This window comes from Podarcis raffonei, chromosome 14 (genome assembly GCF_027172205.1).
Source record: "Podarcis raffonei isolate rPodRaf1 chromosome 14, rPodRaf1.pri, whole genome shotgun sequence".
NCBI classification, from domain to species: Eukaryota; Metazoa; Chordata; class Lepidosauria; order Squamata; family Lacertidae; genus Podarcis; species Podarcis raffonei.
Window position 1 is genome coordinate 38,492,778 of NC_070615.1, and position 21,556 is coordinate 38,514,333.

The following is a 21,556-nucleotide window of genomic DNA, read 5'->3' on the forward strand; positions in this document are numbered from 1 at the left end:
CGTGCCTGTAATATTGGCCTTCTGCCAGCACGGCCTGCTTTGCTCTATTCTTTTGGAGCCTGCAGCGCAAGCAGAACCAAAAAAGTGGCTGAGAGTCTGGTTCCTGTAGTAGTGTGAGCAGACAGTACGTTTACTTTACAAATCCACTGGTGTGCTGTAAGCCAGCATTCTGAATTACTGCCAAATGCTAAGCGGGGTGTACAAGCACACATCTGATTCCCACCCTACACCAAAAGAGAGATTTGTTATTTTAAATGTGAAAAGTAAGTGAGTACCAAATATAACCATATTTTGCTGGGCATTATGGCTTATGGATAGGGACACGGGTGATGCTGTGGGTTAAACCACTCTGCCGCTTGGGCTTGCCAATCGAGAGGTCGGCAGTTCGAATCCCCGCGACGGGGTGAGCTCCCATTGTTCGGTCCCAGCTCCTGCCAACGTAGCAGTTAGAAAGCACACAGTGCAAGTAGATAAATAGGTACCGGTCCGGCGGGAAGGTAAACGGCGTTTCCGTGCGCTGCTCTGGTTTTGCCAGAAGCAGTTTAGTTATGCTGGCCACTTGACCTGGAAAAACTTTGCAGACAAACCCCGGCTCCCTCGGCCTGTAAAGCGAGATGAGCACCGCAACCGCAGTCGTTCGCGACTGGACTTAATTGTCAGAGGTTCCTTTACCTTTACCTATGGCTTACAGAAATCAGCTCCCCGAGTTTGGTGCTTTTGTGCATTTTTGTATTTTCTTTTTCTCAGTTTGCTGTTTTGGCACTTAGTTTCTTTTATGTGAATATTCTAATCTGTATTTGATCTTGCTAGCTTTAAATAATGCATAATTTTTATAGTGAACATAACTAAGTTCAAATGCATTAAAATGAAATTTGAGGGCTTCAGAAGCATTTCAAATTCGTATTTGGATCAACCAGATAGTAGGGAATCTGGTAAACAAACCACCAGATCTCCCTTCTACATGTTTGTCCTATGTAATGATACTTGGAAAATTACTCCTAACCGCTGTGGTGCTTCAAAGTTCAACATGTTTGTAAAGTGCTTTGATTCTGCTTACAACAGGGTCATTAGAATCACAACCTCTGGAGTCTGATTCATTTGATGATACAGGCAAATAGATAGCTTTTTGTGTGCTACATTGCAAAAAAAGATTGTTTTTAAATTGGGAAATTTTAAAGGGCACATTTGGCAACAGTAAGCCATGTTTTAGGATTATGTGAATGAGCAGCAGTGAGCCTTGTCTTGGACCCCCACCCAAGCATGTTCAGAAGGTTTTTTTTAATTGACCAGAACTCCACATAATATCAAGACTGATTAGTTTAATCTATGGCTTGTTTGAGCAAGCCAGGGTCAAGCCATGGCTTATGATCCTGGCTTACTAGCAAACCGCTGGCTAATCAGAGTTCCCTGAGTTTGAGTGTTACAGGGAACTTTAGTTCATTTAAAAGTGGTTGCTTTTGATGTCCTTGTGGCATTGCTGGAAGAGGGGAGAGAGAGCACACAATTTCAAGGCTTTCTGCTGCTTTAAACAATGGGTTAGCATCGCATGCAAAACAGGGCAAAGTGTCCCAAAAACCTCACCGAACAGATTCTTGTGCATGTCTCAACACGTGCAATTTTAAGGAGTTCAGGGAATAGGAAGGGGGCAAACAGTAGGGTGAAAAGCCTAGAACCCTTTCCTTGTATCTACTTCAGATTAGCTGGCTTTTCTGGTTCTTGAGCTTTTATTGAAGGCAGTTATCTGTATTTATATCAATGCTGAATCTCTTATTTGTTTAAGGGGCATCAGCAGAATCTTCACAAGAGGAACAACCGTCGCCTTGTGAAGGTAATATGCATGTGTTTGCTGGAAAATCTAAAGTGGATCTAATTATGTGATTTAGGATACATTGTTAAACTTTTGCTAACATGCTGTGTTCTAAACACATGTTTAACCATGGCATCTTGAGTTAACGTCACATATTTAACATTCTGTATTTGATTCTCTTTCAACAGGGTCAAATGCTGCAGTCAGTATGGAAATCTCAGAGCCAGTTGGTAAGTGCAGTTATGTAATACAGCTAGAAGTGCTGTTTGATAGCACTAGACTTGTTTAATTGAAGATACTGCTAATTGAGTCTTTGCTGTTTTATTGTGACAGAACATAGTGTAGCCCCTTTGTACCTGTATTTGAAAATCTTTCAAGCCAGTGGGCAGAAGGTAGATCTGAGCATCTACTAAAAGGTCTGGGTGATTTGAAGTTGGTGTGCAAAGGTTTCTGACTACCACTTGTTAAACGATAGTATTGAGAAGGGCTTCTTCCACTTTAAACTGGACTTTTAAAAGCAGCAGTGCAGGTTGAGGAGAGGGAATGGAACTGAATTCTTCTGTAAAATGACTGTGATCTTATACGGAAAACAAACTCCTTCTGGGATCAGCATGTGGTCAAGCATTTTCCTTAATTCCTTAAGTGAATGGTATCTAATGTTTTCATTCTGCAAACAGAAGAAGCTTCCATTCACACAGTAACCCCTTCCATGAGCATACTGTTCCTTGAATGAAGCAAGAACTTTGAATACCACCAAGTGTGTTGTACTCTCCCTCAAGCCACCCTTTTGTCCCTGCCTCACTTGAAGGACGGGGAACCTCTGGCACACAAGCCAATCTATGTCTTCCAGAGTGTCTAATTAGGCCCGTGAGGCCATTCTTTTAAAGCCTTACCTACCTACCCAACAGTTGCTGTCGATCCAGTGCCAGCTAGTGGGCAGGGCAGGGGGTTGGTTCTTCACTGACTGTACACCCCAATTCCACTGCTGTGGAAGAGTATGCATATCCAAACTCTGAGCCGGATTTAACTCTGCTCATCAGCTGGTGAACAGGGGTTAAACCCTTCTCGGTTTGACTGTGCACATGCAACCAAAGCTCAGTGCAGGGCTGTTTGCAAAAGCTGATGAGTTTTCAAACAGCGCAGAGCCCTTTGTTTTGCAAGCAGTCCCAAGCTGCTCTTTAAAGCTTCAAAAACCAAAGATTCAAAGAGCAGCACAGGGCTGTTTCCAAAAGGGTTTTCATCCAGTCTCCTGCTGCACTTTGAAGTCCCAACAGTCAAGATTTCAAAGCATAGTGTCACCTGGTGTCACTATGAGTAGATTTCAAACACCTGAAATCTGCCTACCCATATTCTTCCCACCTCTATTGTGGAATGTCCAGTAAGAGTATATTGATGTCATGCTTCAAATTCTCAAATAGTCTCATACTTTAGGTAGACTGACCAGTTTTCATGGGCAATTTTAACTTAGCTCAGTAGGTAGCACATGAGGCTCTTAATCTCATGTTTGTAAATTCGAGTCCCATGTTGGGCAAGATCCTTGCACTGCATGGGGTTGGACTAGATGACCCTTGTGGTCCCTTCCATTTCTGTGATTACCGTATATTTGAAACAATTTGAACATGAGGAAGGAAGGGAGCAAGTGTTCAGTCATCCTCATAAACTGAGTAATAATAATAATTAATAAATATAGGTATACAAAAACTGTATAGTCTCTTCAAAAACTGTATAATCTTGATGTGTTTTGTGTGTGTTCTGCAACTGAAAATTCTATTGTGTTAAAATAGTCTGCTGATACCTATGAATTGTAGCATGCTTTGAAAATGACTTGTAATATCCAGTTTAGAACAAAGCTTTTGGAAAAGAAGCCTCAGCCAGCAGAACAAGATCAGAAAAGATGGAACTTGCAGCAGTAGAACTTTTAACTGCTTAGATGTAACATACCTGCCTTTGAAGTACCGCTAACCTTTTGTTTTCTCCTAAAAGAAAGCAGATGAAAATTTTCCATTTGTTCAGATAAACTCTTTGTTAAATTCCAGTAGAAAACGGAGAAACGGAAATGTCCCCTGAAGAGTCATGGGATCACAAAGAAGAAGCTATTGAACCTGAGTTAGCAAGTGGACCTTCTGGAGATGCAGGACCTACCGAGGAAGGCACCCCGGAAATGATGGAGGAGGAAGAGGAACTACCAAAACCTAAATCTATGATGGCACCACCAGGTGCTCCCAAAAAAGAACATGTAAATGTAGTATTCATTGGACATGTAGGTAAGCTGCTGATAAGTGCAGGGAGGGTGGGTGGGTGCATTATATGTTTTTTAACCTGATCTTATTACTGGGACCATCTTTAATGCTTTCGGAGTATACCTTTTTAGATGCTAATGTTAGATTCTATATAAAATTGCAGGTTTGCCTTTCATACAGTTTGGCAAAAGTTTAAAGAATATGGTACGTTTGCTAGCGACAGTGCAGGCTTAGGCATGTCTTCTTTGAAGTTCAGTGGGACTTGGTCCCAGAGGATTGTATAGGATGGCAACCTAATAATTATCCTCCTCGGAAGAGTTCAGAATAGTGTGCATAGTCAAGCCTTCCTTTATTCCGTGTCTCACCAAAACAAATAGGTGCAGCAGAGAGTGACTCATTCACGATTACTGCTGAGTAGACATCTGAAGCACAGGAAGCTGTCATAATCTAGTTGTCTGCCTGCCTAACTCAGTATTATCTTCTTTGACTGGAAGCAGCTCTTTAGAGCAGGGGTTGGCAACCTAAGGCCCATGGGCCACAAGCGGGGACCGCCTTCCATGACGCTGGCCAGCTTCCCGTTGGTTACAGGAAGCTCCTGCAGCCAATGAGAAGCTGCACACGCCTCTTCCGTGCTGGAAGGAGCGCCGGAAATAGCGTTTGCGCGTGTGTGCATGTGCGCACTCCGGCCCACAGTGGCATCTGCAGGACCGTGAACCGGCCCAAGCCACAAAAACTTTGCCGACCCCTGCTCTAGAGTCTCAGACAGCAGTGTTTTCAGTGCTTGCTACTGAATCCTTCAAGTGGGTGTGTAAGGGTAGGTCCAGTGGTACCTGCTATGCAGGAATACCCTCTGGCTATGCAGGGAACCTTTGGCCCTCCGGATGTTGTTGAATTATAACTCCCATCATCTCTGGCCACTGACCACGCTTGCTGAGGCTGATGGGAGTTGTAGTTCAACAACATTGAGGGCCAAAGTTTTCCGACACTTGCTCTAGCATATGCATTGCCTGTCAATTAAATGACTTGGTTGCAGTTACGCATAAAGCTGATAAACCTGAAATTATAATGGTTGGTTAATGCATAATGCAGCAGGGAGGGGGGAGGAACTGCTAATTAGAATTCCTGCTTGCTCATATGACGTGGTGTCTGGGCTCTTTCTCCTTAATAAAAAGTCTCCTTGCAGGGAGAGTAAAATAAATAAAATGCTTGTTAAGGACACTGACATCTAGAACTAATGCTGTGGACTTTAAAACAAAAAACAGCAGCAGCAGCATACAGAGAATAGAAAAGGGCATATTTGCTTCACATCCTTTCAGAATCATTTGCACACTTAGTGTGCCTTCATATGTTCATTACATCCTCCTTTACTGAACAACTTACCTCTCAAACTGCCCAGTTAAACTCCGTTATTGGATCCACTCATTTTGTTGCTAGTTCATTTTATGAAGCAATGCGTTTTTAGAAAAGGAAAAAAATTTAACAATGGAAGATTTTTCTTAGCATTTCCACAGACAATTTTTGACCCCGCATCATTGGCAATACTAATATGAAAGACAAAAGAACATTATGATGGGGAAATCCAGCACTTTAATAGAATGAGAGAAGTAGCATAGGTGGTTGGGGAAAGCATACATTGAAAATCCATTTTTCTTTAAAAATTGCTCTCTACATTTTTTTGGCTAGATGCTGGCAAATCAACAATTGGAGGACAAATAATGTAAGCAGCTTAATTTATCAAATCTTTGAAATGTTTGTGCTTGATTGCTTTTGTTGACGTAGACTTACCTGCAGTGCAGCATTAGTCTGAATCTCTTACCAATTGTTTTCTGTCTATTGTGAAGTCTATTGTAAATGTCCATAGACATTTTCCTAAACTTTCCTGTAGTTCTACCAGGATGGTGAACATGAGGCCTTCAAGATGTTATTGGACTCCATCTCCCATCAGCCTCAGCCAGCATGACCAATAGAGATGATGGAAGTTGGAGTCCAGCAACATCCAGAGAGCCACATGTTTCCCCAGTCCTGATATAAATTACAAAATGTCATATGCCCATACTAAATGCTGTTTCTCAATGTAAATGTTTGATCAAAACCTGCTTCTCATGCAGCACTGTAGTCCAGGTTTTCTCATACTTGGGCTTCCAGCTGTTATTGGACTATGACTCCCATTCCTATCTAGCAGAACCAATGATCAGGGATGATGGGAATTGTAGTCCCAAAACAGCTTGTCTTAACTATTTTCTGTGGATTGGCTATCTTTATATGCTGCTGTGTATGCCAATGAAGCAGTGAGCTGTATGGATGGTTTATTTACCTTCCTGATGGTTTATTTACCACCTCATTCTATCTCCTTAAAAATAAAGCTGCTTTCTGCAGGCAGCTTCTACATTCTAAACAACATACGAATCTATTTTTTTCTAGGTACTTGACAGGCATGGTTGATAAAAGAACACTTGAAAAATATGAAAGAGAAGCTAAAGAAAAAAACAGAGAAACCTGGTATGAACTCCCCTACATCTTATGATGAACATGCTTTAACCTGTGTGGATTGTTTTTTTCCTCTCTCTTTGGCAAGAAATAGATAAAGTTCCTGGAGAGCAGGTTCTGACTTAGGAGAATACCAGCTTAGGGGCTGAGTGAGGAGGAGCCTCTGTTACCTGTCGTAGTTGATGGGTTGCAGCCATTGTTAGTCCTACTCAGAGTAAGCAGCACTGAAGTGACGTCTCTAGGGCACAAGCCTGGGCAGTGTATATGGAGGTCCTGGCTTGCCCAGACGACAGGACCTCCCCTCTCAGCCTCACTGATGTGGTCCAAAGGAAAGGAAAGCAATATATCAGCACCAGCTTGGCTGCAGGAGTTGCCTAAAGGAAGCGTACAAGATGCCATCTAGCTGCCATCCAGCTTCCTTAGGGACTCCACTCTGGATTTATGTAGGGGTTACTCCCTAACATTTTCTTCTCCTGAAGATGGCTAGCAAGGCAGTGGGTATACATTTTCTAGAAATGCTCTCCTTTACTTCAGTTGCATGCTAGAACGCTGGACTTTGAAAGCACACTCAGCTGCCTTGCCCAGTTCTTGTGAGTTCCTGGGAATGTTCAGATACAATTTTGTGCCTAGAAGGCTTTTGAGAACCATTGAGCCGCACAGTGCTCATGTGATCACTCTTTTCCCTCTCCCTGTAGGTACCTCTCCTGGGCCTTGGACACAAACCAGGAAGAAAGAGACAAAGGTAAAACAGTGGAAGTGGGCCGTGCCTATTTCGAAACGGAGAAGAAACACTTCACAATTTTAGATGCTCCAGGGCATAAGAGCTTTGTCCCAAATATGATTGGTGGTGCTTCTCAAGCTGATCTAGCTGTGTTGGTAAGAAATCATTCAGTCCCTCTCTGGGTTAAGGAGTCCTTGGCAGATGTTTAGCTGATGACCTGTTACTGTTTTTTTACTGAAGTACGTTTCTTGCAGCTGTAGTGACCTGCTTCATGGTCTCATTTTATTTCATTTTTTACTTTGTACATGCATTAACTAAGGCAGGGGTCACATGCCAGTGCAGGGGTGGGTGTAGAGGCAAAATTGAATGAAGCAACAAATTTAATTTTTACCTTGGTATAGTAGACAACTTCCTACACTTGTTTGCACACCCATCTTGATCCTCCATCTGGACGAGAAAGAGCCCTTAGTAGAGTTCAAGGACACCTAACCATACAAAAACATTTGGAGTGGAAAGCAGGGACAATGAATGGTGAGGCTTGTGGAAAATTTCAAGGGCCACATCAAGGCCTGGAGGGCCACATTTGGCCCCTGAACTTGAGGTTCCACACCCCCGTTCCTAAGGAATTAGTAGTTGTAAGATAATAGCTTTTAATATAAAAATTGTAGTCTTGAGATTATTTGAACAGTTGACTTAAAGGAGCAATCCTCAATATAGGTCACCTTGCAAGGCCTAAAATCTCTGACAGTTCTTAATTCTAACTGGAGAAGAGCAAGGAATTGAGCTATAGCCCTAATAATTCAAACATTGTTGGTTTATCTCCCTTCCAACTAGGTTATCTCTGCAAGGAAAGGAGAGTTTGAAACTGGTTTTGAGAAAGGGGGACAAACGAGAGAGCATGCCATGTTAGCAAAAACTGCAGGCGTAAAACATTTAATAGTTCTTATTAATAAAATGGATGATCCAACTGTGAACTGGAGCAATGAAAGGTGAGTAGAACTCTTGTTAAATTCTTGTTTTGTTTTTACATGTTTTATCTACAGTGCGTATGTTATCTTTTTGTATTAGAAATGGGATTGGTCTTCTCCTACCTAATATACCCTGGTGTCCTAAATTCTGGAAACCTAGGTGGAGTTGTTCCAGAGCTACAGGGAAGATTAAATGTTGCCATTGGGGTGCAAGATCACTCCCATTACATGACTGAAATGCATGCTGCAGAAATACAGGACTCTTTTTCACACAGGCCCTGTTGACCCATAACTAAAATTCCTGCATGTGGCTCTACTACTTTAGTATTCATGTGGCGATCACATCATCAAACCATCTTTTATATGCCCTCACAGTAGTTAGTTAGAATGGGGACAGCAAGGACTTCACTGGAATGGCCCCTAGAATTTGGAATAATCCCTCAAATTAGACATGATGAAGAGCCCATCTCTGGTTGTTTTCTATAGCAGCTTATTTCAGGAGGTCTGCTGATGCTCAAGGAAGTTTTCATGCTGTCATTTTTGCCTTCACAATAAGTTTAAATACTGTATATTTCCTTGAATATTGTAGAAAGGACTATAATAGCTCATGGCACTCATCACTGTCCTCCGTGCGCCAGTAGCGGTTTAGTCATGCTGGCCACATGACCCAGAAAGCTGTCTGTGGACAAACACTGACTCCCTCAGCCTGAAAGTGAGATGAGTGCCGCAACCCCATAGCGGACTGGACCAAACTGTCCAGGGGTCCTTTACCTTTTACCTTAATAGCTCAGGGGTCCTAGATTTTGTTCCTGCCATCCCCTTTAAAGGTTCAGGTAGTAAGTAATGGGGGAAGACCCCTGTCTTTGTCTGAGAGACTGGGCACCTGCTGTCACTGCTGAGCTAGCTGAATGAATAGTCTGACCTAGTACAGTGGTACCTTGGGTTACAAACGCTTCAGGTTACATACGCTTCAGGTTACAGACTCCACTAACCCAGAAATAGTACCTCGGGTTAAGAACTTTGCTTCAGGATGAGAACAGAAATCATGCTCCGGCGGCAGCAGGAGGCCCCATTAGCTCAGGTACCTCAGGTTAAGAACAGTTTCAGGTTAAGAATGGACCTCTGGGACGAATTAAGTGCTTAACCCGAGGTACCACTGTATAAGTAAACAATTGCTAATTCAAATCTCCTTCTTACATACTAAGCCTGTGCTTTGCAAAGAACACTGCCAGATTCACCCATGTGCATTCCGACACAGTACAGTCTTACAGGGACTACCACAGTGTCATTTTCCTCGATTCCCACAAACCTCTAACCCTGTTTATACAAGGACTATCCCTTATAGAAGAGGAGGGCAAAGATACCTGCGAAATTTACAGTAGATTGGCAAGGATTTGTGGCTCCCAATTGCTTAACAATGACAAAAAGGGACCTTTTGCCTCACTTCCCTTTCCATTAGCCCACTATAATGAAGAAAGGGTAACCAGGAGTGGGCTTTTGTATGAAAGAACCCTGAGGTCAGTTCAGTTCTGGTGCTGAAAATGAATCCTAGGATCAGAATGTACATAGAGACACCCTCTTCTTTCATTTGGCATGTGTCTCTTCCATCTGGCTCTTGCTGGTAGATTTTCAGATTCTAATACAAAGCAGATCTAACAAGTCTGCCCACCCCTGCTCTCTGTGGTCTCCATTCTACATTGGTGCCTATGATTGTTGGCAGATAAACAGCTCCATCAAAATTTCTGGATAAAGGCAGGTAGTTTTAGAGGTCTGCTATTTGGGAAAGATGTTCACTTAAACTTGATTCAAGCTCAGATCCATCAAGAAAGCATTGCGAGGTGAAATGTAAAGAGAAACTGGCAGTATCACACAACTCCTGGCTCCATTGTCTCACCCCAGCACCTTTGACATAGCTGTTCCAAGACCATCCAAAGTCTGTTAAAGTTTTTCTTCTGTTGGGTGAAACTTTCAGGTATGAGGAATGTAAAGAGAAATTGGTGCCATTCTTGAAGAAAGTTGGCTTCAATCCGAAAAAAGATATTCACTTCATGCCCTGCTCTGGATTGACTGGAGCAAACCTCAAGGAACAATCGGACTTCTGTCCTTGGTATATGTATGTATCTTTATCTTTATTTTATTTAACGTGATGCCCTGCTTTTCTGTGGAGAGCTAGTTCCAAAGCAGCAAATGCGAAATGCCACATGTCATAAAACCCTGTAAAATCAAATTTAAGTAGTCTTAATAAAAATAGCTGTTACTGACCCACATAGCAGCAGAGAATCAAAACAGTTTCACACTTCAGTGAAGCCACCACCATTAACTGTAAAAGGCCTGCCTGAACAAGCGAGTTTCAAGCACCTGCCTAAACTACATAACTTTCCAAAGACATCTGAAGGCTGTCCTGTATCAGGAAGTTTAAAATGTTTGATATCTCACTGTGTTTTTATATTATGTTGGAAGCTGCCCAGAGTGGCTGGCTGGGTGGTTGTGGTTGTTGTTGTTGTTATTATAATATCATCATCATCATCATTATTGACGAGAGCAAGCCTGACAGACCTGTTGGTGTCTGTCACAGCACACTTCCAATCTGGGTCAAGAGGAAACTGTCTGAAACAGGCAGTTTCCGCTTAGGCCCAGGTAGTCGTTCGGAGTGTTGGGGAGAGCAGGCCCATGGGAAGGTTGCCATTGGCCAGCCTCTTAGTGATTGCCTAGAGCACTGAGGTGGGGAGAGTGCTGCAGGCTACTAAGAGACACCCCAGTTTGTGAGCTGATATTTGTTTTGTGTGCTTGAAGAAAAGTGATCAGGCCAGTACTGATGTGATCACAAGGCGAGTGGCTGCTCAAATAGCCCTTCTGCAAATCCTTTCTGTTAAAATTTGATTATCTGCAGATTTGATCCATGTTAAAACTTAAGCACTGCTGGTAGGGTGGTAGCTTTGAACTATTTTCAAACTACATTTTCAAATGAACCATTATCAAAGCTAGGGCACCTGTCTGTATTTTTTGTTGCCTCAGTTAAGATGGCAAGCAAGAACTCTTACAGTTCCTAGGAATATTTAAATGTCTCTATGATCGTAGGGAAAATAACTTTATATCAGATTTGGTAGAATTTCTGCTTATACAGTGCCTTTAAAAGTTGGTAATTCATGAATGTGATGCAGGTATATTCATCTCATGAATAATGTTACTGTCTCAGAAGTTAATTGTCTCCAAGAACCATTATAGGTCAAAATCTTAAACAAGACAAAGACATACCATGGATTTGCATGACATTATTTTCCCTCCTCTCTTTTTCAGTGGGCTACCGTTTATTCCATATCTGGATAACTTGCCAAATTTCAACAGACCGGTTGATGGACCAATCAGGCTGCCAATTGTTGATAAATATAAGGTACTCAAATAACAGCTACCTTGAAGATTTGACACAATTGCTTTAGTTGCTCAGTTTCTCATTTATAGTTGGCTGTGTCTCATGGCTGCTTCCTCCTTCCCCCCAAATACGTTAATCCAAAGCCTGCCATTGGACTAAAATGTGCAAAATGCAATTGAATTGTTCTTCTATTATCTAGGTACTGTACCTTAACCTGTTTTGGTGACATATGACAGTTGGGAGTGTTAAGAACATAGGGCCATATTCAGCTAACTCATTGCACTAGCACGAAATTTTCCACTAGCATGATAGAACTTCCCCCATTTACACCCCCAGGCCCTCCTCAGATCTAGGAGAGAAGCCCTAGAAGAATGTGCAGGGAGAGGAGAGGAGAGATAATTTGCACTCACTAAATGATCTCTCTAGCGAAACATTGAATACAACTCATAGTAATATTTCAGAACATTTCCCTGCACTCAGTGAAATTATTAAAACATGCAACCTATAGGTCTCAAGCTGAAGACTTTGTTATTCTGTGACTGAACTGGAGTGTGCCTGCGTGCACCCTTAATGCACTCTTCTGGTTCCATTTTCTGTAAATGTAGTGTCACAGCAATTTGTGTAATTTTCTCACAATGAAAAGATTGAGATGAACTGAAATACATGTGTCACATTTTTCAGCGAGCATTGAGTACTGAGTCCCATTCACTTGAATGAGAGAATTAAGCAGAATTTTAAACATTAAACTTTCCCCATTGGTATCAGTGGGACTAAAAATTGCATAGCTTTGTCTTAAGTGTCTACTGAAAATTGGACAGCATCGCTGCCTGAGAGTTGCTTACACATGGAGTTGGATACAAAGATTTTCTTCCTCTATCAAAGGGAGTCCCCCTTGAATGAGGGGCAGGAGCCTTTGGAATAGAATCCAGTGCATTTAACTGGCATCATAGTTGCAGGACTTTCATTAGTCTATGGTAGACTTGATAAATTCTACAGCTGAGTTGGTAGTATGTCATGCTTACCTGTTTAAATCCACCAGGTCCTGAAGGTCTCACAAAAACAAGTAACCCAGTTAAAATTCAGCTAACACCAGTTGAAATTTAGCATTCCTAAACCTCAGCCCTGAATAGATCTATCCCCTCCCCTAAGTATTAAGATTTGTCTTTGCACCCTACCCTATCCTCAGAGTGTCAGTGTGGCCACCTAACAAGGTGCAGTTGCTGGTGATAAGGTGGTGCTCTCGTGTGATCTTAAATATAAGGGTGATAACATGTAGATGTGAGCATACAGTTAACTAGTGGTTACTCCCAATATTTTACCCCTTGGGTTTAATTTATCTCCAGCAAAAGCTCCTTACTGCTTTGATTGAAATTCCTTAGCACTATGCCAGATGTTCTCTTTTGTAAAGTGCAGTAGGTTCTATTTTGCTGATTTAAAAAACAACCTTTCTTTCCATGTTGAAGGATATGGGCACGGTAGTTCTGGGAAAGCTGGAATCAGGCTCTATCTGCAAAGGACAGCAGCTTGTGATGATGCCAAACAAGGTACGGCACGTTTTCCTCTTAAGAAGCTTAACTTTCTAGTGTTAAGCCTACAAAATAATTCTGATGTTGAAAATCGGCATTCCCCTATGAGGTTTCTTTTCTGCTCTTGAGAAGGCTTAGTCTGCTTAGGCACTAATAAGCAGAAATATGCACATGATCAGCCTAGTTTTAGTTTGAGGAACTCCTGAAACATGTGCTGCTGTTTTTTTTTAGTTGCAATTAGCAGGATCCTAGTCGGGGATGGCCAGGGATTCTATGCAGGGGACACACATTGCAGTGTGGAAGATAATAGGCAGAAGGCTTATGTTTGGTTCATAGGCAATAAAGTCTCCACAAGCAGATCTTACTGTTTTCCCCACCCCCCAACCCATAAGAGTGGATGGCAGTCATTGACTTGATTAGAAAAAGTGAATGAGTACTGTCACAGACACAAGAGGTTAAACCTTCTGCTATACCCTTGAAACCCTAATTTCTTAAGGGAAGCAGATTTACCTCATCTGCCTCTCCCCCCAAAAAAGAAAATTGCACCCAGTGCGTACACACACACATACGCACTGATCATTTATAATCCTCCCTTTTCTTGAAGGTCTCAAGGTGGAGATACATAAACCTCGAAATCAAACTTAACAGTAAAAAAACCCAACCAGCAATAAATACAAAATTCAGAATCAAAGTTAAAAGACAAATTAGCAGCAACAAAGAAACACTGAGTCCCCAGTGCACCTCACCTTCTCCCATAGTCCAGGGGAAAAGGTATATTTTCATCTGTTGGCAAAACAAGAGCAGTGTAAACTTAGGCCTTCTCTTGAAGTCCCGTGTTGGCATTTTTGCAATCATCACGAGTGTTTGGAATTTGGGGTGGAAAGGGGAACCTTAACATATTCTGATATCCTGCCTTGAAATGCTGTGGTTTACCCTGCCCAGAGTTGGGTTGTTTCATCTTGCCGCCAACGCAGACAAGCTCTTGAGCTGCTTGAAATATGCTGTCCTTTAGTGTTGAGTGTATGCTGTGGCTACTTTTTATGCAAGGCTTGCTAAGTTTCAGCTCAAATATCTGTGCTAGGTAGCCTAAAACATTTCAGATTTTCCGTTTTTAAAAAAAGGTTGCTTTGATAAAGTAGAGAACGAGTCATCCTGAACCACCAGTCTCTTCCGTCTTTAAGGCAGAAAATTCCACTGTTGCACTTTTTTCCCTGGAAGCTTTCCAGAGCTTGGGTCTCACGCACCCATGTAAAATTCATACCTTGTGGTTCTGAAATCTGTATCTGTTGGAACAACTTTTGAAACCCAGCTTACTCTGCCTTGCATACTTTATGTGAACCCTGTTCATTATTAACAGACCAATGGAAAGTTAAAAGCTATATGTTAAGAACTCCAAGTCCCTGCTACACACTGCTACAAACCATCAGGTTTATCTGATTTTGGCAGGAGTTGGCTCCTTTCAAAACAGGTGTTTCTCAGAAATACTCCTCCAAGCAAGTTGCCTTGTTTCACAACCCTGTACTGGTTTCATGTTGTGTCTGAAATCTGAGCTTGGGGCATCTGGTTGCAAGAGATCTAAATAACCAGCACCCAGTTTTCTCTGCTTACCTTCGTGACTCCAGTCTTCAATAAAACAGAGGGTGGGGTTTGGAGGGGTAACGTTCAAAATACAAATTTTAAATTTGTTTCTACACTTACTTACCAAAGAGCAATATTAAGTTGATAGTCATTGTGTTGAAGAGGCAGAGGGAAGGGAGGTTTCTGCTAATAGAGGAGCCTTCTGGGAGAGAGGAGAGGATCCTTTGGTGCGAGGTATAAAGGGTAGAGGTTGAGCAAAGTAGATGTGTTGGGAAGCACTGTTTTGTTTAGGGGGTTTTTTTTGTTTTGTTTCTGGATTTGATAGTTTAGTTTTACCAAGCCCTTCGTTGTATCCAATGGAGTTTTCCTCAGAGTAGACCTTTTAAAATTAATGGACCTACATAAATCATGTTCATTAATTTTAGTGGGTCTTCTGAGTAAAACTAGCAATGGATACAGTCTCATGTATTTAAATTATTGTAAGCAACTTTGGGGGTTGGGGGTGGAGAAATGTTGCAAATTGCTATAACGGTCTGGAGCAAGGAAAGGTTTGAGTAGCTTGCAAGTGGAGATGTTTGGAAAGTGGCACCCTGTATTATGTGATTCACTCCCAAATCACTTCCTTCTGTAACAGTATTTGGCTTTTTCCTTGCAAAAGGTCAGGGAGAAGAGGATATGTTAGTTTTGCCTTAAACGTTCTACTGACTGCAAATATTTAGTGACTTCCTGGCTATTGCATTCAGTTACTTTACCAGTAACTCTGGAGCCGCGGAATTAAATCTGCTTGCCTTGAGCATAAGCAAACATGAATGTTCTCTGCAGTTTGTGATCCCACTATGTGGGATTCTGTGTTAGACTTTTTAAAATATTGAATAACAGGGCAATGAATACATACCGCATTATAGAAAAGGAAACTTTAAAAAGTATTTTTGTACAAATGTACAAATATATAAAACTTTTTTTAAAGGGGGGAAGAGTTAGCTATACAATATAAAAGCCAGCTTCCCTGCCTCCTGGTCTCCCAGAACCAGAAGAGGTATGATGATGATGATGATGATGATGATGATAATAATAATAATAATAATAATAATAATAATAATAATAATAATAATTTATTTATACCCCGCCCATCTGGCTGGGCCTCCCCAGCCACTCTGGGCGGCTTCCATAAAAACCAAAAATACAGTAAAATATCACACGTTAAAAACTTCCCTGAACAGGGCTGCCTTAAGATGTCTTCTGAATGTCAGGTAGTTGTTTATCTCTTTGACATCTGCTGGAAGGGCGTTCCACAGGGCGGGCGCCACTACCGAGAAGGCCCTCTGCCTGGTTCCCTGTAGCTTTGCTTCTCGCAATGAGGGAACCGCCAGAAGGCCCTCGGCGCTGGACCTCAGCGTCCGGGCAGAATGATGGGGGTGGAGACGAAAAGGGTGGAGCAAAGACAGAGAAGTCTCAGGTGGCTTGGAAAAAACTCTGGCGAAGAGGGGACTTAGGACTCAGCTATACAGCTGCAAATAAAAGGTTTTAATTGTTTTAAGTGCACCATACAATGTGACACTAGATGGCGATGGTGAGCCTTATGGAAAATTCAATGTATTTTTTTAAAAAAAGCATTTTCAGAACGTTTTATATATGTGTGTGGATTCCACCTTAGGCAGCTATGAGAAGGTGGGGACTTTACTGCCTCATTGGGGCAAGACCTACTGGGAAGAGTTGCTGGGGTCACTAGGCCTGTGCTGTTTTGGTTTATTTGAAAAACGTTAACTTCACTGACAACGGGTGTTTTATTGCCGATAACTGCTCCTGATAACTGTTTTTGTCAATTCTAATGTTTAATTCTATGTTGCTGTAAATGGCTTATATGTTTATCTGGCTTTTTGCAACCAAGTGTTATATACATTTTGTTTGATGAATAAATAGAAATGTTTTAAAGCCTTAACGTTGCTTTCTTGAAGCATAATGTGGAAGTCCTTGGAATCCTTTCCGATGATGTAGAAACTGAATCCGTAGCTCCAGGTGAAAATCTGAAGATTCGACTGAAAGGAATTGAAGAGGAGGAGATCCTCCCAGGGTTTATACTCTGTGATCTTAATAACCTGTGTCATTCAGGACGCACTTTTGATGCTCAGGTATGTTTGTTGGAAAACCATGTTTGATTTTCAACCGATAAATGAATAATACTAGAGTTGGTTGATCCAGATTTGCATAGGTTGAGGGTATATCAGCAATTAAATCTTGTTCAGAAATCAGTGGTATAAATGTGCGAATTAAATTGTTAATCCTTTGATTTGAAAGTCTTCACCTTCTAGAAAAGAAATTCTGTTTGCTTGCAAGTTGGTTAATTGTCCTAGCGTATATTTCTGCTTGAAGCAATATCTTCCTCCAGAGGGAAAGAGAGATGAGGGAATTACTACCCAATACCCATAAGAAATTGGTGTTTTTCTACATTATGTTTACTTAGTTATTCTTATTGATTACAGATAGTGATAATTGAGCATAAATCCATCATCTGCCCAGGGTACAATGCGGTGCTGCATATTCATACCTGTATTGAAGAAGTTGAGATCACAGTGAGTATTGCTCTCATCTTCTTAGATTAAAAGATACACAATTGTGGCAAAAGGTTTGAGTGAAGTGTCTATTAATTGTGCAGATGGGGTTTTTTGTCTCAGTTTTTGCTGTATATTTAGTAATCTCCCACAGCCACCATTAGATGGTCTCAGCATCATGTTGTAATGACCTATGGCTAAATGCAGTCTAAATGTGTCCAAACTTTTTTCAAAGAGGGTCAGATTTGATGAAGTGAAGGCCGACCAAAGTTGTTAAGCTTTTTTTAGGACATAAACTGCCACAGAGGCCGGATTAAACTGACTGGCGGGCCGGATTAGGCCCCCAAAACGGACTTTGGGCATGCCTAATTTAATGGCCCAGTGCATTTGTGTAGTTCAAAATCATCATGATTTGAAACAGTATTTTACTAAGAATATTAAAAGTGTGTATCAGGTGAAGTAACATGGGGTAAAACTACTTGTGAAAGGAATATATAGTGGTACATCCACCTAAGTTATACTCTAAGTACACCCATTAAAATTAATGGACCTAAGTTAGCCATGCTTATTAATTTAAGTGGGTCTGCTCTGAATTGTACTAGCATTGGATACAACCTATCATTCTTCCTGTACTTCAGTTGAGGTGTTGAGCTTCTTTTGAGAGAGGCTTTATTTCAGGTTAAGGGGGTGGGGAAGAACCAAATAACAATGAAACTGTTGTGGTTTTTCCTGCTGGACACCTCATAAACAGCTATCAAAGGACTGGGGCTTCTGTTGGAAAAAGAGAGCCCATGTTTTATCTTTTCTCTTTCCTTCTGTAGGCCTTAATCTGTCTGGTAGACAAAAAATCAGGAGAGAAAAGCAAGACACGGCCCCGTTTTGTTAAACAAGATCAAGTATGTATTGCCCGTTTAAGGACGGCAGGAACTATCTGCCTTGAGACATTCAAAGACTTCCCTCAGATGGGTCGATTCACCTTAAGAGATGAGGGTAAGAGGATTTGAAAATGGCTTGGTTGTTTGTTTGTTTTACTTTGTGTTGCTGAATCATAGAAAATAAAATTCTATGCTTTGGATGTATTGGCTTTGGCCAGCTTTAATTCTGGAAGGCACAAATATGACAGCCCTCCAGATGTTTGGACTACAAGTCCTGTGAGGCTTGGCCAACCTGGCCAGTGGTCAGGGTGCTGAAAGCTGTAATCCAAAACATCTGCAGGGGCACCAGGGCGGGGAAGGCTGGAATATGATACAGTGGTACCTCGGGTTAAGTATTTAATTTGTTCCGGAGGTCCATTCTTAACCTGAAACTGTTCTTAACCTGAAGCACCACTTTAGCTAATGGGGTCTCCTGCTGATACCACACTGCCAGAGCACGATTTCTGTTCTCATCCTGAAGCAAAGTTCTTAACCTGAGGTACTATTTCTGGGTTAGCGGAGTCTGTAACCTGAAGCGTATGTAACCTGAGGTACCACTGTATTGCAAACTGCTGACTGTCATATATAAACAGCACTGCATGTCAGCTGTTGAAAATCAATTGAACTTTAGTAAATATCCAGAGGAATGTAAAAATTGGCATAGAATTTTGGGGGAGCAAATTGGTTTGGGCTGAAATGCAGATTCTCTGGTACAAAAAATAATAATCAGAAGCCTTGTATCCATTTCCATTGTTGGGAAGGAAGATTTTATTACAGTTCATTAAGAAGAGAATAAGCTTCTCTGCAAAAACTACTGTGTAGATTGAGGTAGCACTCTCTACATTCATATGCAGCACTAAATGGTTTGTTTCTGCCATAGTTTGTTGAACAAACCAGGTTCTGACAAGCAAAATAACTGTGGCTTGTTCCACTTAACATTGGTTTGATTTTCTATATTTTCTTGCTTTGCTCCTTTATCGCCATGTGCGTATAGGGCAAGATGCAAAAACGAAGGAGGGTTAAGCCCAAGGTTCAGAGGTAAAGAGAAAACATGTTTAATGCAAGCCAAGATACATAAGCCAACATCCGAAGCATGGTTTCATATTCTGGTTTGTTGACCACAAACAAACCATAGTTGGTTGTGACAGGCTTGCATGTACAAATAAGCTAACCCCCCCCAAGAGTTCATTGTTAAGTGCAAACCAGCTTTTGTGTGAAATCTGTGTGACTGTTTGTTTACTTGGAAGGTTTTTTTAAAGGTTCACACATGTATGTCTCCTAACAAACCATTTCTGTGTTTTGTTTAGGTAAGACCATTGCAATTGGAAAAGTTCTGAAATTGGTTCCAGAGAAGGATTAAGCATTGTTTTTGACAAGCCTGCACAAATACTGTGAGGGGAAAAAATTGACTCTGCAAAAGCCTACTTCACATCGCCTTCTTATTTTCTTCCCATTGATAACCTTCTCCCTATATTTGCAAAGATGAGATTTCACAGCAAAGGTCCACATTATGTCAGCTTTCTCATATTGAGAGCTCTGCTATGCCACTGTTGAATTCCCCCCCAAAGTTTTTTTTCCCTCTCCCTTCCTCCTAAATTCTGCTTCCTTGGAAAGATTTGGCAATAGCTTTGTAAGTGATGTGGACATAATTGCCTAGAATTATGAAAAATCTATAGGATTTATGTTTATTTCCCCTCTCCCAGCATATTGAAACATTTTTCAAGGCAGATCATTAAGAGTGTGCAAGCGTGTGTGCACATGTTACAAAGACAATTACCATGTTAATAAACTATTCAATTTGAAATCTTTTTTCAGTATCTTAATTGCTTTTGAATAATGTTTTTATCCAGATGTAACACCTGTTGCATTAGCTTTTAACCTGCCAAGTAATCTGAATATTCAATTACTTAGGCTTTTCTGAAACCCAACTCTTTCCCTTTGCCGCCTCCCGGACGAAGTTATAAATGAAGCAATTAGACAATTGACAAAATTTGTACTAAAGAAACTTTCTTTCTCCCTTTCCTTATGGTGGATTAAAAAAAATTAAATATGTTCATGCAAGTATGGTACTATTTAATTAGTGTTGCATCACTTTATCTACAAACAAACTTAACTTGATTTTTTTTAGGCACTGGGGTGAGCTAGATCTACCTACAGTGACCTGAATTATACCATCAAATCCTTTCTGGCAGAAAATGCTAACCAATAAAATTAGTAGGACTGTTACGTGACATCTCTGGCAATAATGCTGGTACATGATGTTTGGTCTAAAAACTAAGCACAAGTACCAGTTTATGATAAAGTTGCGCTGTTCATTCTACCTTTTAACTTGGAAGATGGGAGAATCTTTGGTTGCTGGGTTTTGTTTTTGTTTTTTAAAAAAAAGAGATTTGAAGCAAACCAAATAGGCCATAGAGGAGTGGTAGGTATTCACTCAACTGGCAGCAGCTGAATGATGGCTCATTCAGCAAGTGCCACTTATTTAATCCAGAAGGTTTGTTTGCTCATTAAAATTGAGAGTAGAATCAAGCACAGTCTATAAATTTCTGCATATCAAAGCAATTTGAGTTAAGGGAAAGCAAAAGTGAATAAAAGGATTTGTGGTTGGCAGTTCAAAGGAACAGGGGTTGTAAACTTTATACTTGGCTGAATGTTGGTCTGTACCATTGCTATAAACAATTAGGGAAAGAGTTGAAAGGGAGGTGCAATGATATTCAAAGTGTTTAATGGCAAATCTCCATTATTAGGTTCATATAAGAAGGCTGACTTCCAATATTGTTCAAAGTGCTTCTCCAATTAAATCCTTTGCAGTGTATGTTCAAATAGTAATGTGCCCTTTCCCCTAAAGTTTACAGTCATGTGACTGTTTCATTTTACACAATTCTAAATTTAAAATGTTTGCCCTTTTTTGTTTCTTTGTAACTGTGGAACCTCCCATCCATTTCACTTGAGGCTACATTGTATGGACGAAGCAAAGTTTATTGTCCTTCAATTTCATATGACTACACTTGTAGCTACCGTAATGCATGAAATTTAAATAAATTTTATTATGTCTGCAAATTTCTGGGCTTTTATTTTTCTGGGAATCTGAAAGCTTTTAAAGTCGATAACTTTTAAAACAAAGAATTCAGATAAAGCTGAAAAATTCAGAAATAATCCAGATTTTTCTTTTTCTTACTTTATAACGTAAGCTGAAGGAAGAGTCTTTGAAAGATTTGCCTGAGGTGATGAGCTGACCATTTTCAGGTGTTACGTTGTGCTGTGTTTGTCTCTCAAGCTCCGCCTCTTTCCTTTGAGATGATTGCTAGTGAATAATGTAGTTGGTGAAGGGTTTTTTCTTCCTGATATAGCAAATGACAATTCTTGGAGGCAGAGATGCAGCTAAAGAAGCTAGTA

General features: G+C 40.9%; 1 protein-coding gene across 2 annotated transcripts in view; it reads left to right on the forward strand.

Annotated features, from left to right (window-relative positions):
- GSPT1 (G1 to S phase transition 1) overlaps nt 1–21,220 on the forward strand; it is a 35,093-nt gene extending 13,873 nt beyond the window's left edge. Inside the window, exons 2-15 of one of the 2 annotated variants that reach the window (XM_053364016.1) lie at nt 1,781–1,828; nt 1,996–2,037; nt 3,844–4,071; nt 5,731–5,764; nt 6,469–6,546; nt 7,230–7,410; nt 8,090–8,244; nt 10,196–10,336; nt 11,521–11,614; nt 13,057–13,137; nt 16,653–16,826; nt 17,178–17,267; nt 18,068–18,236; nt 19,468–21,220. In XM_053364016.1, coding sequence (XP_053219991.1) covers nt 1,781–1,828; nt 1,996–2,037; nt 3,844–4,071; nt 5,731–5,764; nt 6,469–6,546; nt 7,230–7,410; nt 8,090–8,244; nt 10,196–10,336; nt 11,521–11,614; nt 13,057–13,137; nt 16,653–16,826; nt 17,178–17,267; nt 18,068–18,236; nt 19,468–19,520 — 1,568 coding nt within the window. In that variant the 3' untranslated portion in view covers nt 19,521–21,220. The remainder of the gene's footprint in view (nt 1–1,780; nt 1,829–1,995; nt 2,038–3,843; nt 4,072–5,730; nt 5,765–6,468; nt 6,547–7,229; nt 7,411–8,089; nt 8,245–10,195; nt 10,337–11,520; nt 11,615–13,056; nt 13,138–16,652; nt 16,827–17,177; nt 17,268–18,067; nt 18,237–19,467) is intronic. The other variant, XM_053364015.1, reaches the window with a different exon arrangement.
- Nucleotides 21,221–21,556: the final 336 nt, after the last annotated feature.